General features: G+C 40.3%; 3 protein-coding genes across 4 annotated transcripts in view; 2 read left to right on the forward strand and 1 right to left on the reverse strand.

Annotated features, from left to right (window-relative positions):
- Positions 1 to 4871, forward strand: part of rsrc1 (arginine/serine-rich coiled-coil 1) — a 117295-nt gene extending 112424 nt beyond the window's left edge. The window contains exon 10 of the mRNA XM_087796259.1: positions 4608 to 4871. Within this exon, the coding sequence (XP_087652385.1) occupies positions 4608 to 4700 (93 nt within the window). The 3' untranslated portion in view covers positions 4701 to 4871. The remainder of the gene's footprint in view (positions 1 to 4607) is intronic.
- Positions 4872 to 5963: 1092 nt separating this feature from the next.
- Positions 5964 to 20088, forward strand: mlf1 (myeloid leukemia factor 1). Of its 2 annotated transcripts, XM_087795540.1 has the most exons (8): positions 5964 to 6108; positions 7209 to 7365; positions 17763 to 17798; positions 18797 to 18880; positions 18952 to 19080; positions 19151 to 19310; positions 19370 to 19508; positions 19636 to 20088. In XM_087795540.1, the coding sequence occupies exons 1-8, from the start codon at positions 6059 to 6061 to the stop codon at positions 19691 to 19693; spliced, it is 813 nt and encodes a 270-aa protein (XP_087651666.1). In that variant the 5' UTR covers positions 5964 to 6058; the 3' UTR covers positions 19694 to 20088. The 2 variants fall into 2 exon arrangements, with proteins under 2 accessions (XP_087651666.1, XP_087651667.1); XM_087795541.1 differs by lacking the exon at positions 17763 to 17798.
- Positions 20089 to 21206: 1118 nt separating this feature from the next.
- med29 (mediator complex subunit 29) lies at positions 21207 to 23397 on the reverse strand. The gene is made up of 4 exons (XM_087795601.1): positions 23256 to 23397; positions 23120 to 23178; positions 22967 to 23051; positions 21207 to 21625 (listed from the first exon to the last, which is right to left on the reverse strand). Exons 1-4 carry the CDS (start codon positions 23394 to 23396, stop codon positions 21398 to 21400), a joined length of 513 nt encoding a protein of 170 aa, XP_087651727.1. The 5' UTR covers position 23397; the 3' UTR covers positions 21207 to 21397.
- Between the last annotated feature and the right edge of the window lie 143 nt (positions 23398 to 23540).

The following is a 23540-nucleotide window of genomic DNA, read 5'->3' on the forward strand; positions in this document are numbered from 1 at the left end:
ACGATACGATATATTGTGATTATATTGAGATACTGTAGGAACAAGCATATATTTGCAGTATTGTCCGAGTACTTGCAGAATTGCGTTGCATAATTTACTGATGGCTCTTGTCGAAGTCGTAACTGATTTGTTCTGAAACCAAAATATATCCTAATATCAGTTTTAAAAGCTATTGGAAACCACTGTATCCTCTTGTCCTCAGTCATGGCCATGGGATTTTATTGTTCCTTTGGCTGTGGAGGATGTAATGCCATCTAGAGGTCAAAAGTCTAAATGCAACACAAAAATAAAGAAACATAGTGAATATTTGCATGTTAGTTATACATTTTACTATTACAATTTTTGCACCTACTTAATTGAAATATAAACCATAAAAACTATGATCAATATTAAATGTGTTTTAATAGCCGAATAATAACGATAATAAAAATAAATCATTACAGTGCTGTTGAAAATATCGACCAGTATCTTTTTTTTAATTAAGAAATAACAATTAACAATTCAATATTTCAATATCCATATTTTAAACACCATTACTAAAAAGTGTACTTTGTATTTCCAATCACACTGAAAAATAAATGATGCTTTGAATGAAGTGTACTTTGGTCCAAACGATCTCTTCATAAAGCAGCCCTGAAGGTATCCTTGAAGGAGAACCTGTAGCTTCAGGAACATCATCACAACATCTTGAGTAGGAAGCAAGGAGACACAAAAAGTGAGCTTCCTTAATGGGACTCATAAAAAGTCTCGATAAAAATTAACATATTGACTTAAAAGTCCCTCTAAAGTGCTGTAAGGGCCCCTAGAAGTATATTATCACCCCGAATATCACCTCCTACTTTATATGCAAACTGATGACAAACGAGAAGGAAAACTTTAAACTCCAATAATGCTCCCTGAGGCCTGCCAGTCATCTATCTCTGCTGCGAAACCAAGTTACCTTCTGACGTATGCAGATAACCCTGGAACACACACACACACACACACACACACAGACGTGGGCCCTCCAGCTCGTACACGCCGTCAGACAGGCTGATGTATGGTAGCAATATGCCCCAGGCGGGCCCCGGCCCCGAATTCAGCTCCAGCTCCTCTTCCAATTAGAACAGATGAGTCCCATTAGCCCGGCCCAGATACTGTCATCCCACACACACACACACACACACACACACACACACACACTCGGCCTCATTAGCTCCGCGACACCAGCGTCGGGCCGACAGGCGAGAAGTCACTGGTGTGGAAAATCCAACACACAAGATAACATGCAGCGCGGCGGGAAAGTGGTTAAAAGTGAATGATGGGTCGACACTGTACGTCCTATCACAGCACAGATGTACAGTATGTTAACAATATCAGCCGCACACACACACTCGCACACACACTCGCACACACACACACACACTCGCACAACCTCTCGTTTCCCTCCATGTCTCGTGATGTCGTTACATCTCAGCCGCTCATTCGTCAGCCCTCGCAGCACTTGTACGACTGGTTTACGATCAATATCATTCCAGGCAGAAGACGATGACACGTGTCTATCTTTTATCTTATTGTACGACTCAATCACCGACGCAGTTTTCAGGAGCGCTGGACCTGAAAAGCGTTCGTGAAGTTACAATTTGTGTGGAGATACATTTTCACTAGAAGTCCTGAAGTGATGGTAGCTCACGTGTTCCTGCTGCGCTTTATGACCCTGGTCTGGAAAAGCGCTATATAGAGTGGTATGAAAAAGTTTGGTCACCCCTGTACATTTTCAAGATTTTCCTTTATATATCCTTTTTCCCTCACCACTGAACATCCAGGGACAGGACATTGAGATTGTCACGACTTACAAGTTCCTGGGTGTTCACCTCAACAACCGCCTGGACTGGGTGGATAACACTGCTGCTCTTTATAAAAAAGGGCGGAGTAGACTCTACCTGCTCCGGAGGTTGAGGTTGTTTGGTGTCCGGGGGCCACTCCTGAAGTCATTCTATGACTCAGTAGTGGCCTCTGCCATCTTCAACGGTGTGGTCTGCTGGGGGAGCAGCATGACAGCAAAGGATAGGGCTAAACTGGACAGCCTTATTAAGAAGGCCGGTTACGTCCTAGGGCGCCCCCTGGATCCTGTGGAGGAAGTGACTGGAGGGAGGATGCGGAGCAAGCTGGGCTCCATGAGGAGGAACTTGTCTCACCCTCTCCAGCACACACTGAGGGCATTGAGGAGCTCCATCCCCGGTGTGTGAGGTAGAGGTACCGCAGGTCTTTCCTCCCTGCTGCCATCAGACTCCACAACAAGAACACACCAAGATAACTATTTAACTGCACCTCTTGTTATTTATGTAAATATGATTGTGTATATATTATATAGCGCAGATTTATCTTTTATTCTATTTAGATTTTCTTTCTCGTTTTTATTTCTCTTGCTGTTGTTAAACCGAATTTCCCCTCGCGGGACTAATAAAGGTTTTCTGATTCTGATCATTTGTTGTTTGGATAAAAAATTCCAGTTAAATATATCTTATAGGAGACAAACACAGTGATATTTGAGAAGTGAAATAAAGTTTATATGATTTACAGAAAGTGTGCAAGAATTATTTAAACAAAATTAGGCATGTGCATAAATTTAGGCATCACAAAAGAAAAAATACTCAATATTTTGTGCATCGTCCTTCTTCAGAAGTAACAGCCTCTAAACGCTTCCTATAGCTTCCAATTAGGGTCTGGATTCTGGTGGAAGGTATTTTGGACCATTCTTCTTTACAGATCCTCTCCAGTTCAGTCAGGTTTGATGGTTTCCTAGCATGGACCGCCCACTTTATTTCACACTATAAATTTTCAATAATATTCAGGTCCTGGGACTGAGATCATTCCAGAACGTTATACTTGTTCCTCTGCATGAACGCCTTAGTAGATTTTGAGCAGTGTTTAGGATCATTGTCTTGTTGTAAGATCCAGCCCCGGCGCAACTTCAACTTTGTTCCTGGACAATGTTCTCCAGAATCTGCTGATATTGAGAGGAATCCATGCGCCCCTAAACTTTAACAAAATTCCCCGTCCCTGCACTGGCCACACAGCCCCACAGCATGATGGAACCACCACCAAATTTTACTGTAGGCAGCAAGTTCTTTTCTTGGAATGCTGTGTTCTTTTCCCCCCATGCATAACGCCCCTGGTTATGCCCAAATAACTCTATTTTAGTTTCATCAGTCCACTGCAACTTATTCCAAAATGAAGCTGGCTTGTCCAAATGTGCTTTAGCATACCTCAAGAGACCCCGTTTGTGGTGTGTGCAGAGAAAAGGCTTTTTCCGCATTACTCGTCCATAAAGCATCTCCTCGTGTAAAGTGCGCTGAATAGTTGAATGATGCACAGCGACACCATCTGCAGCAAGTTGATGTTGCAGGTCTTTGGAGCTGGTCTGTGGGTTGACCGTGACTGTTCTCACCATCCTGCGCCTCGGTTTATCTGAGATTTTCCTTGGTTTGCCACTCCGGGCTTTAACCAGAACTGTGCCTGTGGTCTTCCATTTCCTCACAATGTTCCTCACAGTTGAAACTGAGAGCTTAAATCTCTGAGATAGATTTCTATATCCTTCCCCTAAACCATGATGTTGAACAATCATTGTTTTCAGGTCATTTGAGAGTTGTTTTGAGGCTCCCATGTTGCCACTCTTCAGAGAAGATGCAAAGAGGAGAAACACTTACAACTGGCCTCCTTAAATACACTTTCTCACGATTGGACTCAGCTGTGTATGGAGGTCAAGGGTCACTGAGGTTACCAAACCAATTTTGAGTTCCAATAATTAAAGTATTAAAACCAATAAGATATAAGGGTGCCTACATTTATGCACATGCCTAATTTTGTTTAAATAATTCTTACACACTTTCTGTAAATCATATAAACTTTATTTCACTTCTCAAATATCACTGTGTTTGTCTCCTATAAGATATATTTAACTGGATTTTTTATCCAAACAACCAATGATTTATAAAGGAAAATCCTGAAAATGTACAGGGGTGCCCAAACTTTTTCATGCCACTTTAAATACAAATTACTTTCTTACTTACATTTTCACTACTTGAAATTGAGCTGATTTGTTTCTGGCTCCCCCTACTGTTCGTGAAAACTGAATCACTCAAATCATTCAAACCTTTTTTCTCTCAGTACGACAGACATAAAGGAAATAAAAGAAACCGCCGTCACTGAAGCACTGCTGTGAAGTGCTTTGGTCTGGTCGCTTAATAAAAACCACAAATAAAATAATGTTTATTTTGTGTTTATAATTTGTTCCCCAGACTTATGTACTTCTGTGGTGTCGTTGATATATTTATAATTATTTTATGTATTATTGTGTTTATTTTACGATTTTTATCATATGATTATTATTATAGTTTAATTATTTTATGGTTGTTTTTATTATTATAATATATTATAGGTTTTGTTTTTATTTTTAATATGTGAACTTTAATATATGAACTCTGTCTTAATATAATGTGAAAGTTATGATTGTTCAAAATAAAACCTATAATATTGTTTTAAAAGAGTCAAAATGTTATGCATGATTTGTTTTATGTTATGAAGATGATGAATAAATGTGTTGATTCTCTCTGTCGTCTCTGCAGCTGTTCATGGACAAGGACAAGGCCGAGGATCTGTGGCTCAAAAGACTGGACTCTCTGCGGCAGGAGAGGCTCATGGGAAGTCCAGTCATCTGAAGGAACGTTCAACGACCGATGTTTGTTTTCTTCAAGTTACTCCTCATCATCCCTGACACGCTTCAGGATTGACTTACTGAACAAACTATCACAGATTGAACTGTGTGTTATTGTGTATGTGTGTGAAAAGTGATCTGCTGGTGATTCTTTCCAATAAAGCCTTCAAACAAACTTTTCTACTGGAGATCTTTAGTCATGATGTCAGCTTGTGTTTGAAGCACGAACATATCTTGATGTCTTTATATTCAATTAAACATCTCAGGTAAGATAATGTTACGTGATCTACATTTGTATTCTTTTGCGGAATTATGTTATTTTTATGTTGCTAAACTAGTCAAAGGCAACTATGCAAGTAGGACTTAGGCTTATTTTTTCTTTTCAAATTGTGTAGAAACTTGCCTTGAGATCTTGGCTCCTGCAAGGGTTTGAATGTTTTTATCCATTTGTTTGGTTGAGAAAATGACGAAACAAAGTGTTTACACATAACAAACATCCATCATCCGCCACTGGTCGTGGGGGCAGCAGCCGGAGCACAGAGGTCCAGACCTAACTGTCACCAGAAACCTCTTCCAGCATCACAGATCCAGCGTGTCCTGGGTCTGCCCCGAGGTCTCCTCTCTCTTGGACATGCATGTGAAGACTTCAGTGAAACATTGTGACACTATTGTATACTAATGTTTACATCTTTTGGAGCTCATGAAAAAGATCACGAAGGGTTGTGGAGAATCCAAAGTGCTCTTTGGTTAGACGGTCAATCCATAAGAACTATTGGGGATAAATCAACTTTATTGATCCTCTGAAGATCTCCTTCGGTAAATTGTGCAGCAGAAGTCACTGGAGCTTTAGGAACGTTATATAAAAGTCCAGTTCCAGCGACTCATGATTGTTACTTCATTCTCTGGGTTGTATTTATACCCTCAGAGCTGGTTCTGGTTTGGTGTTGGATTCGCTCGGGAGACTATTTGTGGACCTGTCAGCCTGTGGATCCAACCCTGCGTCACCCCCAGGTCCCCCCGAAGAGTGTGTTGTGTAAGCATGTTGTTCTGAACGTTTACATTCGCTGTGTAACTCAACGGTGGCTTCTTTACAAGTCTTTCATGACGAGAACGTTCGAGACAATCTTGGTCGCCGTGGCAACCGTTGACAACAGACAGGCGTTCAAAGGGTTGCTGAACCAGCCAATCAGGGGGCGCGGTCGGTGTCACGTGTCCGTTCACAAGAGGAGGCGAAACTATATCATAAGCGAGATCCACAGGTCGAGGAGAGAAGCTCGTCCACGAGGAGAGACGCTCGTCCACGAGGAGAGAAGCTCGTCCACGGATTCACTTGTTTGCGTTTCTGCCTCAAATCCAGCGGACATGTTCAGAAACAACATTCTCAGGGACTTCGACGAAGATCCTTTCTTCTCGTGAGTTATTTTATTGACCCTTAATGTGTCAAAACTGGATTTTAAATTGTCTATTTTATTTGGACCAAAATAATAAAAATTTGGTCAAGGCTGGTCATTAATCTCAGCGTGTACGTGATTTATGTCTCGTGTGCTAGTATTAAATACTACTATTACTTCTACTTAACTTCTAACACTTTCAATTTAATAAACTTTTATTAATATTATAAATTCATGTGCTGGCGACAAACCTCTTACCTTTGTAACAATTTAATGTTTACGAATAGTTGTAAACTTTAGGTAAATATTGAATTTAACTTCCACCTGTTTAGTTTTTATTCAGTTTTGTAGGAAAAAAAAAATGTCATTAACGAAAAGAAAATGCACATTTGAAAGGTTTTATGACTCTAATATTTTAATGAACATTTAACATTTTAGGCAGGTTAAATCCGAGAATCCTACTTTTAGTAGTAGTAGAAGTACCTGAATGCAGCAATAATGCAGCAATAATGCAGCATCAATAAATATGCTAACAGCTAGCTAGAGATGTGCTAATAGTAAAAGCTAGCAGTTGTTCTGTCAATTTTCATAAGAGATTCTTCAATTTCAATCTGATGACTTTTTGATGATTGTAGTTTTTTTGTCCGCCTTCTTGTAATAGTTTTAGGCCCTTTTTCCTCTTTTTTTATTTGTGCTTTTTCTGAGTATGTATTTTTCGTTAAAAAAAAGAATAATTTTGAAGTTAACTGAGGATATATAGTTTAAAAAAAAACCTTAAATCATGTTATGCTATACAAAGAAAAACACAACTGTAGTCTTTGGCTTTGGTATGAAAATATATTTTTCTCTTATTTTTGAACTTGTGTTCCTCATTTCTTTATTCTTGAACACTTACAATAGTCACAGAATATAATTTGGCAAAAATGTAATCTCCTCATTGATTTTGTGTTTCTTTCCCCATTTATATTTATCTCTGGTGATATTTAAAATTGTTCTCCTTTATTGAAATATGTATCCATACTTTGGCTACATACTGAACTTTGTCAATAAAAAGGAAAGACACCATCTGGTAATTCAAGATGACCAAATTATCTCATATTTTTGTTTATTTTCTTCCCCAGGGATCCGTTCCGAGCCCACAGTGATCACATGAGGCAGGTGATGCGAAGCTTCTCCGAGCCGTTCGGACGATCATGTCTGCCCAGCATCACAGACGGCAGGAGGCGTGAAGCCACAGCACCGTCCAGCTCATCCCTAGCTCTGAGTAACGAGAACAGGGTAAGGACAGGAAATGCCAATTAATACGCTTTTATCCTGTTTAGAGTATATATAACAACGCAGTAGTCCCAAAAGAAGAAAATTGAGACATTCATGTCTAAAATTGAAACAGATGCCAAATGTTTGGTGTGATTCAATTGTGTTTGTCCACATACTTTGTTTTAATATTGTCCACTTGAGATACCTCGGTGAAAGGTCGACCCCCCCTTACATCTCTCAGAAGCTCTATTTATAGGGCTTTGTTCCACTGACACACTTGCTTTTTACACTATACACTCATAACTAACTTATGATAACTTTGTCATTTTCCTATAGGATCACAGTATAGTTACTTAATGTTGGTTCTGCACTTATTTCGAATTTCCCACTTTAAAGTTTAAGCAACAGTCACCATAGTATTACACTGACAGTCACCATAGTATTAAACTGATAGTCACCATAGCATTACACCGCCAGTTACCATAGCATTACTCCACCAGTCACCATAGTATTATACCGACAGTGACCATACTATTACACCGTCTGTTACCATAGCATTACTCCACCAGTCACCATAGTATTACACTGACAGTCACCATAGTATTGCACCGCCAGTTACCATAGCATTACTCCACCAGTCACCATAGTATTTAACCGACAATGACCATAGCATTGCTCCACCAGTCACCCTAGTATTATACCGACAGTGACCATACTATTGCACCGACAGTTACCATAGTAGTACTCCACCAGTCACCCTAGTATTATACCAACAGTTACCATACTATTACACCGCCAGTTACAATAGCATTGCTCCACCAGTCACCCTAGTATTATACCGACAGTGACCATACTATTGCACCGACAGTTACCATAGTAGTACTCCACCAGTCACCCTAGTATTATACCAACAGTTACCATAGTATTACACCGCCAGTTACAATAGCATTGCTCCACCAGTCACCCTAGTATTATACCGACAGTGACCATACTATTACACCGACAGTTACCATAGTAGTACTCCACCAGTCACCATAGTATTGCAGCGCAAGTCACCATAGTATTATACTGACAGTCACCATACTATTACACTGCCAGTTACCATAGTATTACTCCGCCAGTCATGATAGTATTACTCAGCCAGTCATCATAGCATTACTCCACCAGTCACCATAGCATTAATCAGCCAGTCATCATAGCATTACTCCATCATCAACATAGCATTACTCCACCAGTCACCATAGCAATACTCCGCCAGTCACCATATCATTACTCCACCAGTCACCATAGCATTACTCCACCAGTCAATATAGTATTACACTGACAGTCACCATAGTATTGCACCGCCAGTTACTATAGCATTACTCCACCAGTCACCATAGGATTACTCCGCCAGTCACCATATCATTACTCCACCAGTCACCATAGCATTACTCCACCAGTCAATATAGTATTACACTGACAGTCACCATAGTATTGCACCGCCAGTTACTATAGCATTACTCCACCAGTCACCATAGGATTACTCCGCCAGTCACCATATCATTACTCCACCAGTCACCATAGCATTACTCCACCAGTCACCATAGTATTACACTGACAGTCACCATAGTATTGCACCGCCAGTTACCATAGCATTACTCCACCAGTCACCATAGCATTACTCCGCCAGTCACCATATCATTACTCCACCAGTCACCATAGCATTACTCCATCAGTCACCATAGTATTACACTGACAGTCACCATAGTATTGCACCGCCAGTTACCATAGCATTACTCCACCAGTCACCATAGCATTACTCCGCCAGTCACCATAGCATTACTCCACCAGTCACCATAGCATTACTCCATCAGTCACCATAGTATTACACTGACAGTCACCATAGTATTGCACCGCCAGTTACCATAGCATTACTCCACCAGTCACCATAGCATTACTCCACCAGTCACCATAGCATTACTCCACCAGTCACCATAGCATTACTCCACCAATCACCATATCATTACTCCACCAGTTACCATAGCATTACTCCACCAGTCACCATAGTATTATACCAACAGTGACCATACTATTACACCGCCAGTTACCATAGTATTACTCCACCAGTCACCATAGTATTATACCGACAGTCACCATACTATTGCACAAACAGTTACCATAGCATTACACCGCCAGTTACCATACTATTACTCCACCAGTCACCATAGTATTATACCAACAGTGACCATAGCATTGCTCCACCAGTTACCATAGTTGTACTCCACCAGTCACCCTAGTATTATACCGACAGTTACCATAGTATTACACCGCCAGTTACCATAGCATTGCTCCACCAGTCACCCTAGTATTATACCGACAGTTACCATACTATTACACCACCAGTCACCATAGTATTTCATTGCAAGTCACCATAGTATTGTACTGACAGTGACCATAGCATTACTCCGCCAGTCACCATAGCATTACTCCACCAGTTACCATAGCATTACTCCACCAGTCACCATAGCATTACTCCGCCAGTCACCATAGCATTACTCCACCAGTCACCATAGCATTACTCCATCAGTCACCATAGTATTACACTGACAGTCACCATAGTATTGCACCGCCAGTTACCATAGCATTACTCCACCAGTCACCATAGCATTACTCCACCAGTCACCATAGCATTACTCCACCAGTCACCATAGCATTACTCCACCAATCACCATATCATTACTCCACCAGTTACCATAGCATTACTCCACCAGTCACCATAGTATTATACCAACAGTGACCATACTATTACACCGCCAGTTACCATAGTATTACTCCACCAGTCACCATAGCATTACTCCACCAGTCACCATAGCATTACTCCACCAATCACCATATCATTACTCCACCAGTTACCATAGCATTACTCCACCAGTCACCATACTATTGCACAAACAGTTACCATAGCATTACACCGCCAGTTACCATAGTATTACTCCACCAGTCACCATAGTATTATACCAACAGTGACCATAGCATTGCTCCACCAGTTACCATAGTTGTACTCCACCAGTCACCCTAGTATTATACCGACAGTTACCATAGTATTACACCGCCAGTTACCATAGCATTGCTCCACCAGTCACCCTAGTATTATACCGACAGTTACCATACTATTACACCACCAGTCACCATAGTATTGCATCGCAAGTCACCATAGTATTGTACTGACAGTGACCATACTATTACACCGCCAGTTACCATAGTAGTACTCCACCAGTCACCATAGTATTATACCGACAGTTACCATACTATTACACCACCAGTCACCATAGTATTGCATCGCAAGTCACCATAGTATTGTACTGACAGTCATCATACTATTACACTGCCAGTTACCATAGTATTACTCCACCAGTCACCATAGCATTACTCTGTCAGTCACCATAGCATTACTCCGCCAGTCACCATAGCATTACATAGACAGTCATCATAGCATTACTCAGCCAGTCATCATAGCATTACTCCACCAGTCACCATAGTATTATACCGACAGTTACCATACTATTACTCCGTCAGTCACCATAGCATTACTCCGCTAGTCACCATAGCATTACTCCGCCAGTCATCATAGCATTACCATGTATATAAGAAGGTTCAGAGTAGACTGTACTTTCTGAGGAGGCTTCGATCATTTAACATCTGCAAGAAGCTCCTCTGCATGTTCTACCAGTCTGTGGTGGCCAGTGTCATGTTCTATGCTGTGGTGTGTTGGGGTGGAAAGGTGTCCAAGAGGAGTGTCAACAGGTTGGACAGGTTGCGCCTGTCAGTGACGCGGCGTCGTCAGTGACGTCATCGGTGCTGAATGTGGGACTTCTTAATGTTCGCTCCATTACTAATAAATCCTTTATTCTTAATGATCTTTTCACAGAGAGAGGAAGAGTTTATTCATCTGAACGAACACTGTCCGGTAGGGAGCGCTGTCCTGGGGAAGCCTCGCCTCTCTGGTCGTGGAGGAGGTCTTGCTACTGTTTTTAGGGAGAGTTGTTCTTGCAAAGTGATTCAGACACAGGAATTCACTTCTTTTGAATCTCAGATGATCTTGGTTGGTTCTACAAGACCTTTCTATTGTGTGTCAATCTACCGTCCGCCTGGTCCGGCAGCGGTGTTCTTGAAAGACTTTAGTGACTTCTTATCTTCCATTATTCAAATGGAATCTGTCCTTATTCTTGGAGACTTTAATCTTCATGTTGATGACGTCACATCTTGTTCTGCTAAAGAACTTTTAACTTTAACAGAAGCCTTTAATTTTGAGCAACGTGTTTCTGAACCCACTCATCAAAAAGGCCACATTTTAGACTTAGTTTTTACTCTTGGCCTGGACATTTCTAATGTATCTGTACATGATGTCCATCTGAGTGATCATTCTCTTGTCTTGTTTAACCTGGACTTCATCCCTGAACCTAAGCCTTTGAAAGTTAGGTCTCAGAGGCGTGTCATCTCAGCCGATACTGCAGACAGTTTTTCTGCTATGTTTGACCGTCTTTCCTTTGATGACTGCCCAGACGTGGACAGTTTGATTCACTGTTTCACTGATCATTGTGTTGAAATACTGGATCAAGTGGCACCTGTTAAATCGAACTTGAAATTTCAGAAAAAACGGTGCCCTTGGACAAATGAAGATCTCCTGAGTCTGAAGAGACTTTGTCGAAAGACTGAGCGTCTCTGGAAGTCCACTAAACTTGAGGTGCATAGACTTCACCTCAGGGATCTGATGACTTCTTACAATGAGATGGTAGAAACTGCTAGATCTGATTACATCAGAAAACTGGTAGCAGCAAATAGGAAAAACCCCAAAGTTTTGTTTGACACGATTAATTCTCTCGTGTCTCCTGCTCCTCAAATCACGCCTGTCTTCTGTGAAACTGACAGCAATGCATTGTTGAGATTTTTCATTGACAAAATTAAATTGATCAAAGAGAAAATCTCTCGCCCTTTGTTTGAAACCCCTACTGTCTCTGAGCCCCTCTCCTCCTCTTGGTCCTCCTTCACTGCTGTATCTTTGGGTGATATTTCGGCACTAGTGAACAAGATGAAACCCTCCTCTTGCTCAGATGACGTCTTTCCTTGTAGGCTTTTTATCAAAGTATTTGATGTAATTGGCCACTGGGTTACCAATATGGTGAACCTCTCCCTTTCCACAGGGGTTTTTCCCAATGCATTTAAACATGCCATTGTGGAGCCTCTGCTCAAAAAACCAGGCTTAGACCCAACTGACCTCAGTAATTTCAGGCCTATTTCTAAGCTCCCTTTCTTGTCCAAGATCTTGGAGAAGGTGGTGTCTGAGCAGCTACCCCTCGGTAAAATCATTCAGAGATTTCCAGATGTTTCTTATCACATTTTTGCTGATGACATCCAGCTCTACTGCTCTTTTGATCCAACTGAGCCCCAGAGGCTGAACAGCTCAGTCAATTGTTTGCTAGAAATCAAACAATGGCTGAGTGAAAACACTTTACAGCTAAATGTGGACAAAACTGAAACACTGGTGATTGCTCCTGATGATAAGATTCCAGGGTTGAGTCAGTACTTGGGTGACTTAGGTCAGTATGTCAAACTGAGCCTGAGAAACCTGGGTGTTGTATTTGATAAAGACATGTCTCTTGTTCGACATTGCAGAAAACTGACCAGAAAATGTTTCCTTCAACTGAGAAAAATCTGGAGCTTGTAATCCATGCGTTTGTTTCTTCTCGTCTGGACTATTGCAACAGTTTGTTTTCATGTCTTAACAAGAAGGGGCTGTCTCGTCTGCAGTTGATTCAGAACTCTGCAGCGAGAATTCTGACCCGCTCAAGTAGAAGAACTCACATCTCTCCGGTCCTTAAAACTCTTCACTGGCTTCCAGTTTCTTTCAGGATCAACTTTAAAATTCTGGTTCTTACTTTATAGCTATTCATGGTCAGGCTCCTCCTTACATCACTGATCTGATCCAGCCTTACACCCCAGCTCGGGCTCTGAGGTCTGTGGATCAGAATCTACTTATGGTTCCACGCACACGGCTCAGGACCAGAAATCAGAGAAATCTTTTCAGGCTGTTGCTCCTAAGCTTTGGAACGATCTTCCTCTCTCTTTGCGCTTGATGGAGTCTACTGACTCCTTTAAGAAACATCTTAAGACGTTTCTATTTGTTCAGGGTTTTCCTTGAATTTCTCAAACTCCTGTGTTGTTCTCAGTATTATCTTGATCTTTAAAGTATGTACTTTTTTGAGTATTGTTTTGATTGTTTAAGCGCTTTGTGACCCTGGTCTCGAAAAGCGCTATATAAATAAATATTACTTACTTACTTACTTACTTACTTACAGGTTGATCAGGAGGGCTGGCTCTGTGGTTTGAATGAAGCTGGACTCACTGGTGACAGTTGCTGAGATGAGATCATTGAACAAACTACTGTTCATCATGGATGATGACAGTCATCCTCTGAACACTGTCATCAGTGAGCAGAGAAGCAGAATGAGTGCACGAATGCTCCTACCCAGGTGCAAAACAAATAGACTCAGGGACTCATTCATCCCTCGGGCTATTAAATTGTACAATTCTGAGTTCGGGGGCAGGAGTGGAGTGAGAGTATCTGGATGTTCTGTTCCATGTTAGTCTTTGTATCCTTTGTCTTTGTTGTTTTTCTTTCCTTGACCTATGTTCTTTGTCTTTGTCTTTAGACTTAGATTGTGTCATCTTGTTCTTTCTCTTTATGTTCTTCTTCTTATTTTATTTTTTATGTATTATTTTTTATTGTTTTCGAAAAATTGCTGGCTATTGGTAAAAAACAATTTCCCGAAGGAGACCTCCTGAGGGATCAATAAAGTTCTACCTTACCTTACCTTATTACTCCACCAGTCACCATAGTATTATACCGACAGTGACCATACTATTACTCCGTCAGTTACCATAGTATTACTCCACCAGTAACCATAGCATTACTCCGCCAGTCACCATAGCATTAATCAGCCAATCACCATAGTATTATACCGACAGTTACCATACTATTGCACAGACAGTCACCATACTATTGCACCGACAGTTACCATAGTATTACACCGCCAGTAACCATAGCATTACTCCACCAGTCACCATAGTATTATACCGACAGTCACCATACTATTACACTGCCAGTCACCATAGCATTACTTTGCCAGTCACCATATTATTACTCCACAAGTCATCGTATTATTACTCTGCCAGTCACCAAACATTTATTATAGTCACTGTCTGAGACCCACATCACATAAGCAAAACACAACAGCAGCTTGGCGTATCTTGCAGGTGTTTACATATTGTTGAGACGATTGAGGAGGAAGAGGAGAGAAAAAAACGTTGATTTTTCTAAACGTTTTACATCAGTGTACATGTGTAGACGTCGACTCCCCAGGTTTAAACTGTCAAGTACTTGTTTATGGTTTTCAGATTTATTTCAAAAGCAACAGAACCTGAACTCTTAGCAAAGCAGAATCTGATCTGTTCCCTCTTTGTTTTCATCCAAGTGTCTGTGTATATTTATCCACCATAAGAACTTTGATCAGAAGCCAAACCACCACAGCCTGAAACCTGATTCTTCTTAATTAGCATCGTTCCATTAGCAGAGCCGTGGCCAGCTGAGGACCGACTCGTCCCCGATGACCTCTGTGACCACGACTGCTCTGAAACCAAAGTAGGGAAAGTTGTTGGCGTCTAATTGGAGAAAGAAATTGACTGTGTTCCATACAGCAAGTCAGCAGTTTCTACCAGGTTTCTTATCAACGGAATTAAGAATGAATAAGGTTTAGTTCTCCTGGGTTTTTTTAACACATGTGACCTTTTGGTCACTGAAGCATATTAGCTCAAATTGAATAACAAAACCTTTTTTAAGATTACATTTGCAATGTGCAAAGATGTAAAGGCATGTTCTGTGGAATATATACTTGATTTTATAATGATTTCTGAAGGTATTTGGACATTTTTCGAAAGTCGGCATTGATCGAAATTAAAAATGAATAATTTGTAATTAACTGGTTCCCTAAAACTATTTTGTTTGATATATATACAAATTGTATTAAAAGACTATTTACCGTAAGATATACGAAATTAATAATGTGTTTTAAGAATAAGGTTATCTGTGATATAACATATTGATGATAAGGTTTAAGGTTTAAGGAGTTTAAGGTAAAACTTTATTGATCCCTCAGGAGGTCTCCTTCAGGAAATTGTTTTTTTTACCAATAGCCAGCAATTTTTCATAAACAATAAAAAATAATACATAAAAAATAAAATAAGAAGAAGAACTTAAAGAGGAAGAACAAGATACTTGTAAGATGGACGGAGGTCTGATGATATAGATGGTGACACACGAGGTCAGGCAGGAACGTCGGAAGACTGAGTCGAGCTTTTAGTGTTGACTGATGAAAGCTAGACAGAGCCAGGAATATCCCTGCTGTTTATAGACGCCCATATCTGTTATTTGAATACTTGTACACAAACTTGCACGTCCACATGGAAGATTCAACATTGGGTTTTTTAAATGTTAATCGATGCATAAATAGACAATCAACTCAAATGAAAAAGTGAATTTAGTCATTTTTTAATCCTTTAAAACATTTTTTTTTAATTGAATTAATGATGAATTGATCATAATTTAATGAACATATCATTAATAAAACAACAAAATACCTGGAACAAATTAAACTTGTTTTAACACAAATGTTTCATTATGTTAACAACAAAATGCTGCAATTATTATTATCAACTAACTTTGTTATAACAAATAAACGGTCAATAGGTTGACATTCGACATCTCGACTGTGTGTGTGTGTGTGTGTGTGTGTGTGTGTGTGTGTGTGTGTGTGTGTGTGTGTGTGTGTGTGTGTGTGTGTGTGTGTGTGTGTGTGTGTGTGTGTGTGTGTGTGTGTGTGTGTGTGTGTGTGTGTGTGTGTGTGTGTGTGTGTGTGTGTGTGTGTGTGTGTGTGTGTGTGTGTGTGTGTGCGTGTGTGTGTGTGCGTTTGCGTGTGTGTGTGTGTGTGTGTGTGTGTGTTCTGATGCGACTCTTCATTGTGTCTCTACTGGTCCAACTGTCGACTGAAGCATGTCTTGGCAGCACCGCTCTATAATCAGCTATGTCACAGACGGCTCTACAGTATCACACACGTGAATGTGTCGACGAAATACATTCAGAAACACACACACACACACACACACACACCCACAACAGCAACTCAATATTAAATGTCATAATAACACATGGTGAAGAGGTTACATTCTTGTTCTTATTAAAATGACAAATTCATTAGATCTCAGCTCAAGATTAATTCTGTTTCACCAAGAAACCTCAAATATTTTGTCGAATTAAAAAGAAGAACACAATCTGTCACTACAATCACATGATTGTTTAACTTGTTTGATGTTATAGTCTCTGGAGAAACCCACTAACAAAGTAAAATATGTCCAGAGGTATTGACTTTTTCTTTTTTTTTTGCTTACTCGGGCACTGGAGCAGCAGCAGTTAGAGGCCATACAAGTAAATGATAGAGACATTAAAAGCGTTCTTGAACCAAAAAATATAATGATCTGCTCCTCTTTCCTTTATCAAATATATTATTTGTGTTTTACTACAGACAAAAAGCAAGAAAAAGAATTATGCATGAAAAAGCACTATAAACGTCACTGGTATCAAAGGACACATTTAGGTTGTAACTATTCAATTATATTGGCTTCTATATTGTTGGTACTGCATTATGTTATGAGGGAATACTAGCTTTACTGTATTAGTAAACAAAATCATTAACGGATCATTAATTTCTGTTCAAATTCTGTCCATTGAGACGTTCTTGTTGTTGTTGTCTTCTTGAATAGTGACAATATAAGTGGCACTAAGTGAGACAAAGAGTTCAAGTCTTTACCCAAAGACTAACTGTGTCATGAATCTGTCAGAGCGATGTTCATGAGTCTGTGCCTCTCATGGCAGCCTTTGAAAAAAACAAAAACAAAAAGCTGAGGGTGCAGCATGTGGACCCTCTCACCCCTCTGGATCACTGGTTCTGGCTGCTTGTTGGTCCAGTACTTCCTAGAATCGAGTGCGGATTTAGTGTTTAACCTGCACTAATCTCTGGCAATGCTACCGATTTACACATGGAACACAAGTCATTCAGCGCTCTGGTAATTATCTGTAATGCCGCCTCTGCCTCGGACCACTTTAAAATACACACACTCGCGCATACTGACCGGTTTTGAGATGCTTACCCTGGATCACTGGGCCATAAACACCTGCATGTCACAAGGTTGCACAGAAGGCTTGTGGGTACTGACCTCCTTTTGATCTCCTCGTCTTGATCCCCGGAGTGAGACTTTAAAAACAAAAAAAAAGTTTTTTAATAGAACCTGCAACTCATTTAGATACATGTTTTTATTCTTCTCAGGATGTGAGTCGATCATTGTTTCCCTTTGACAACACGGTCAGTAGAGTTTTCGACTGCATGTGCCTGTGTTTATGAAGCATGTCGCAGATTATGATAGCAAAAATACTTCTAAAATACTTTACAGTGCATTACAGTTAAAACAAGCTTACGAGCAAATAACTATCAAGATTTAAAATAGATGGAAACACGTGTCCAAACATCAGCTTTAAAAGCTACTGTCATCAACTGTATCTCCTCATCCTCAGTCATTGCCCCTACATCGCAAGGTTTAAATGCTCTTTTAGCTGCAGATGACGTAATAACTGCTGCCATCTAGTGGTTGGAAGATAAATTGACAGAACACAAAAATGAACACTGTAAATATTTTCATTATCAAATTATTTTACTACTAATTATTAGTTTATCTATCTATCCATCCATCTATCTATTTTCACTTTATCAAAATATAAACCATGAAAGAACTATGATTTGAAAGCAAAACAACATATCATAATACACGGTTATGTACAGTATATATCAGTACCCACACTTGGGTTTATGTTTAAAATGTAATGAGATATCAGTGAAGGGTATCGTGATCAAAGGCATGTTCCACTAAAGAGTTTTCATAAATATATAAGTACTTGAAACATTCACTGAATGTGAAGAGTGGGAGATCGGATTATTGAACTTTAGTGGTGATTACCATCAGGATCCATTCATTTTTTTTAAGTATCTGGACCACTACTGCCACCTGCTGTTCCCTTGATGTCAATTTAATAGACAAAAAGATTATAAATCCTCGCCTCATAAATTGGATGAAGAATTAGCTGCTTGGCAGAGGTCTTTCTATGAAAGTCGCGGCTGAATGATGTATTTGAACTGTGAGTCTGCCGTCGCTGCATGAGGTTTCTGGGTCAATGATAAAAGTTAGTGGGTCACACATGTCGCACGTATATATAGCCTGTTCTTTGTGTGTATATACGCGAGGGAGTCGTTTATGTGCCGTTAATGTGGCGAGCATGTGGTGCAGAAGTCTGATCGTTTCTCCACAGGACGCCACGGGGAACCCTTTCGGCATGTTGGACAACATGATGGCGAACATGAAGACCAGGATGGATGGGATGCACAGAAACTTCGTAAAGACTCGTACTGTTGAAGCCAAGTTTGAGTTCCTCTGTGTTTCATGAGGTGTTTTTGTGTTCCTCAGGGAAACGCGCCCTCCGACTCCAACACTCACTCCTTCAGCTCGTCTTCAGTCATGACCTATTCCAAAGTGGGGAACGAACCCCCGAAGGTCTTCCAGGCTTCGTCCTCGACACGCCGCGCCCCTGGAGGAGTACGTTCAAAAAACACCTTTTTATTAGAGAAACAACTTTGATCGACTTCTGTCGTTCTTCTTTGAGTAGATCCAGGAGACGCGACGAACACTCAAAGACTCCGACAGCGGTGTGGAGAAGATGTCCATCGGTCACCACATCCAGGACCGAGGACACGTGGTGGAGAACAGGAACAACAGGAAGACCGGAGAGAAGGAGTTCATCCAGGACTTCCAGAACTTGGACGAATGTGAGTTTTGACTTTTCGTCGGGTTCATCTTCCGATCTGACGTTTTTCCTTCCCTCCAGCCGAGGCCTGTGCGTTCGACGAGGAGTGGCAAGAGTCCTTGTCCAAGTATCAAGCGTCCGATCACATGTCTCGCCTGGACCAGCGGCAGCTCCGCGGCGCTCAGCAGGCGGCGCTTCCCGCTCCCAGACCGGGTCAAAGGTCAGTGGAACAAGCCGGGGACGTGAAGACAAGTTGGAATGAACAACCAGACACCAGAACATAGATCTAAGGTTTCCAGGCAACTTTACAGTGAAGCGCTTACTCTTTTTTTTTGTGTCTTAAACAGGGATCAGACGGCGAAAGATAAACCCAAGAATGACAAAAAAGTCACAATGAAGCTCTAAAAGAAGCACAAAAATGAACCAAACCGAACCGATACCACAATTCTACAGATTCTTTCAAGATTTCTTCTTCTCTACTGGATCTCAATTATTTTTTTAGAACCGCACATACCATACTTTAGGTCCACTAAACTCTACGACTAACAGATTTTAATTAACAGGGTAACAGTTAAATATGTAGTTTTAACGAAACAAATGCTATATTTTTGAGAACTCATCATAAAGTCAAAACATTAATAGTCATCTAATGATTTCAATATTTGAATGTTATCGACTTCAGCACTGAAACAAAAAAAAGAAACGAAATAAAACCACAAATGCACTTAATCTTGTTTAAACTGATGTTCCTAATGTGTCTTATTTCTTCTGTCTTCTTAATAAAAGAAACAAAAGTCAAACCCATGATCTCCTTCTTCTCGGTCCAGTCGTTTCTGGTTTAAATGGTTCATTCATCATCTTTTATTTCAACTCTGTGTCAAGTTTCTTCTCTGCTCATATTGTGTCTATGCAGCGTTCTGCTCTGCACCTGTTTATTGTGTTAATTTGCACCCTGGGAAAAGGTCAGCGCGAGCATGTCGCTGTGTAATGCAGCTCATGTTGTGAGCGTTTGGTTCTGACCCAAGGTTGTATTTTTGGATCCAAGCGCTTGTCAGTAGCTCAGATTGTTCTGAGATGTTGCACAGCTGCAGAGCGCTTCTGATGCCTGTTTATCGCACTCCATTAATCCTTTCTTCGAAATCTGATAGGAGAGAACCTCGTCCCGGCATACTGGGTCAATTATAAACCAGATTCACAAATAAAATAAAGAAGTAAATTTAGTGTTTTTTCTTCTTGCTGGCAACTAGCACTTGTGTATTAACAAGAACCTGGCGATAGATGCGTATCACGATACAGCAGCAACCGTACAATATATTAATATTATATACTACCTAAAAAGAGTTGACTGTATCCTCTCGTCCTCAGTCAACGCCGGAATCTAATTGCTCCTTTTTCTGCGGAGGCTGGTTTAATTGCAACACCAAAATAAACAAACGCTGCAAATTTTTTGTATGTTATGCATGTTATAGAAAATGTTTTTAAACAAATTAATTTATACACACTTTATTGAAATATAAACTATAAAATAAAGAATAAAGCTAAAATATGGAATGAAAGAAATAAATAATGCATTTTTTTAAATACCAAAAAATCGATACAGTGCTGTGGAATTTATATGGTATTGTGGAGGGAAAACAAAAAGATATCGCAATATTTAAGACTATATTTTCTTAAACCCTGACTGACTCCATCAGGGTTCCTGGTCATGGAAGTCTCTACTAGTCCAAAACAAAAGAGGAATCTGAACAAGGCATTTTAAATATGGTTATATAAGTGAAATTAATTAATAAGACATTTAAGATGATTTAATAAAGCAGAACTTGATTTAAGTCCTAAAAGCTTGCGATGTTTTATTATTTTACTTTATTTATTTCTAAAAAAATAAAAAGTTCCTTCAGGTTTTCGAAACACACAAGTGTAAACTTACGAAAATGATTTATTCATCAATACAAAAAAGGAAGTAAAGGTGTATATCTTCCGCCCTCTGCTGGCCACTTCAGAGGATGACGGCGTTTGAGTCTTTGTATTTACAACTGTTCCGTTGTTATTGTTGGCTCAGCAGAGAAATGTGAAAATAATTCACAAAAGTCCAGTTCGTCTTGAGAAGGACTACATAATCCCTTGTGGTTGTCCTTTCCCGGCGATCTTCTTGGAGCACTCCAGTAAGGCGTTGTGGATGTCTTTGGCGCAGGAGATCTGAGACTTGATCATGCCCAGGTACTGAGCGTAAGACATGGACTCGGTCTGCACCGTGTCGGGTTTTGTTGCCGTCGGCACCAGGTTCGGGGAATGTTTGGCGCTGTCGATGCTCTGAGAGAGACACTCGTACGCCAGCCTCTGTGGGACACATTCATTTAATGGAACAAAAAGTCTCATTTAGTTCTGATAACACATTTTTAACAAACATACACAACCCGTTTCTTTTTCAAGTTTTTAACCCCACTCAAAACACTTTCTGGAGATTAAATCTTATTTACCAAAACCACTACCACTCTGCTGTGATGGGTCAAGCATCTATGTTTGTCACCGTGCGTCCGGGTGTGTAAGTAAGTAATTTTTATTTGTATAGCGCTTTTCCAGACCAGGGTCACAAAGCGCTTAAACAATCAAAACAATAATAAATAAAGTATATACTTTAAAGGTCAAGATAACACTAATAACACAACAGGAGTTCCAGAAAATCAAGGAAAAGCCTGAACAAATAGAAACGTCTTAAGATGTTTCTTGAAGGAGTCAGTAGATCCATAAAACACAGAGGGAGAGGAAGATTGTTCCAAAGCTTAGGAGCAACAGCCTGGAAGGATTTCTCTCCTCTGGTCCGGAATTGTGTTCAGGAACCATCAGTAGATTCCGATCCACAGACCTCAGAGCCCGAGCTGGGGTGTAAGGCTGGATCAGATCACTGATGTAAACAGGAACCTGACCATGAATAGTTCTGAAAGTTAGAACCAGAATTTTAAAGTTGATCCTGAAAGAAACTGGAAGCCAGTGAAGAGTTTTAAGGATCTGAGAAATGTGAGTTCTTCTACTAGAGCAGGTCAGAATTCTTGCTGCAGAGTTCTGAATCAAGTGCAGGTGAGACAGCTCATTCTTGTTAAGACATGGAAATAAAATGTTACAATAGTCTTAACGAGAAGACACAAATGCATGGATTATAAGATCCAGATCATGTTCCGACAACATTTTCCTACGTTTAGAGATTTTTCTCAGTTGAAGGAAACAGTTTCTGGTCAGTTTTCTGCAGTGTTTAACTAGAGTCTTTGTCAAATACAACACCCAGGTTTCTCAGGCTCAGTTTGACAGACTGACCTAAGTCACCCAAGCACTGACTCAACCCTGGAACCTTATCATCAGGAGCAATAACCAGAGTTTCAGTTTTGTCCACATTTAGCTGCAACGGGTTTTCACTCAGCCATAAACAATGCCAGGCATGATTACAGCTCACTGGAGGAGAAGTGAAGACCATTATTACATCATTATGGACTCCACTCTCGTAACCTCTTGTTTGCTGAGATTTCAGACTGAGGAGAACTTTTTTAAGTAATTAGTTCAAAACATGGTCATGATGAGGTTCTTACTGCATCTTTAAGAGAAAGACTTCAACATTTGAAACATGGTTCTCACATTAATTGCCCTTTAAGTGTATTATACTTGTATTTTCAAGAGTGGAACTCTTACCAAACACAGCTCCAGCTGATCACAAAGCGCATAAAACTCCTCCAAGCTCTTGTCAAACCGCTGCACTGGGTTATCGTCGCTTTTACTGAAACAAAAGGCACAAAATGAATGAAAACCTAACATCGCGTGTGTGGTTATGTGCAACAGACTTACTTTCCGTTGTCTATGGTTGTGTTGTGGGTCAGGTTCATGGAGGCGATCTTCATCAGATTCTGAAGCAACAAAAGAAAGAATGACTTCACGTCACGTTCATGTGGGTTTGACACAACAAGAGTGTTCTCGTCGGTACCTGCAGACTTTCTTTCAGCTGAGGAATGAGCATCTTAAACCGATGAACCGGGTCGAAGTCCTGCTGTTGACTCAACTGCTGCTGTTGAAGTCCAGCTTGAGACATTCCTGCTGCCGCTTGTTGTTGCTGCTGCGACGCCATCTTGCTCGTCAATGCTGCACTGACCGGAGGCGGAAACACTTCAAAATAAAATAAAAAAACATCACTACCTTTAAAATTAAATTTCGCACGTATTTAAATACACTTCATAATTAAATAAACACAAAATAAGTATTTCTAAATTTA

The sequence above is a fragment of the Callionymus lyra genome, chromosome 7, assembly GCF_982586985.1.
Source record: "Callionymus lyra chromosome 7, fCalLyr1.hap1.1, whole genome shotgun sequence".
In the NCBI taxonomy this organism is placed as follows: Eukaryota; Metazoa; Chordata; class Actinopteri; order Syngnathiformes; family Callionymidae; genus Callionymus; species Callionymus lyra.

Coding starts and splice junctions, on each gene's coding strand:
- mlf1 (XM_087795540.1), top strand. CDS start 6,059: ATGTTCAGAAACAACATTCTCAGGGACTTCGACGAAGATCCTTTCTTC. Junction 19,311..19,369: donor CTTCCAGAACTTGGACGAAT/GTGAGTTTTGAC, acceptor CCTTCCCTCCAG/CCGAGGCCTGTGCGTTCGAC. Junction 19,509..19,635: donor GCTCCCAGACCGGGTCAAAG/GTCAGTGGAACA, acceptor TGTCTTAAACAG/GGATCAGACGGCGAAAGATA.
- med29 (XM_087795601.1), bottom strand. CDS start 23,396: ATGGCGTCGCAGCAGCAACAACAAGCGGCAGCAGGAATGTCTCAAGCT. Junction 23,052..23,119: donor ACAACCATAGACAACGGAAA/GTAAGTCTGTTG, acceptor CTTTTGTTTCAG/TAAAAGCGACGATAACCCAG. Junction 21,626..22,966: donor ATCAGCTGGAGCTGTGTTTG/GTAAGAGTTCCA, acceptor TGTGTCCCACAG/AGGCTGGCGTACGAGTGTCT.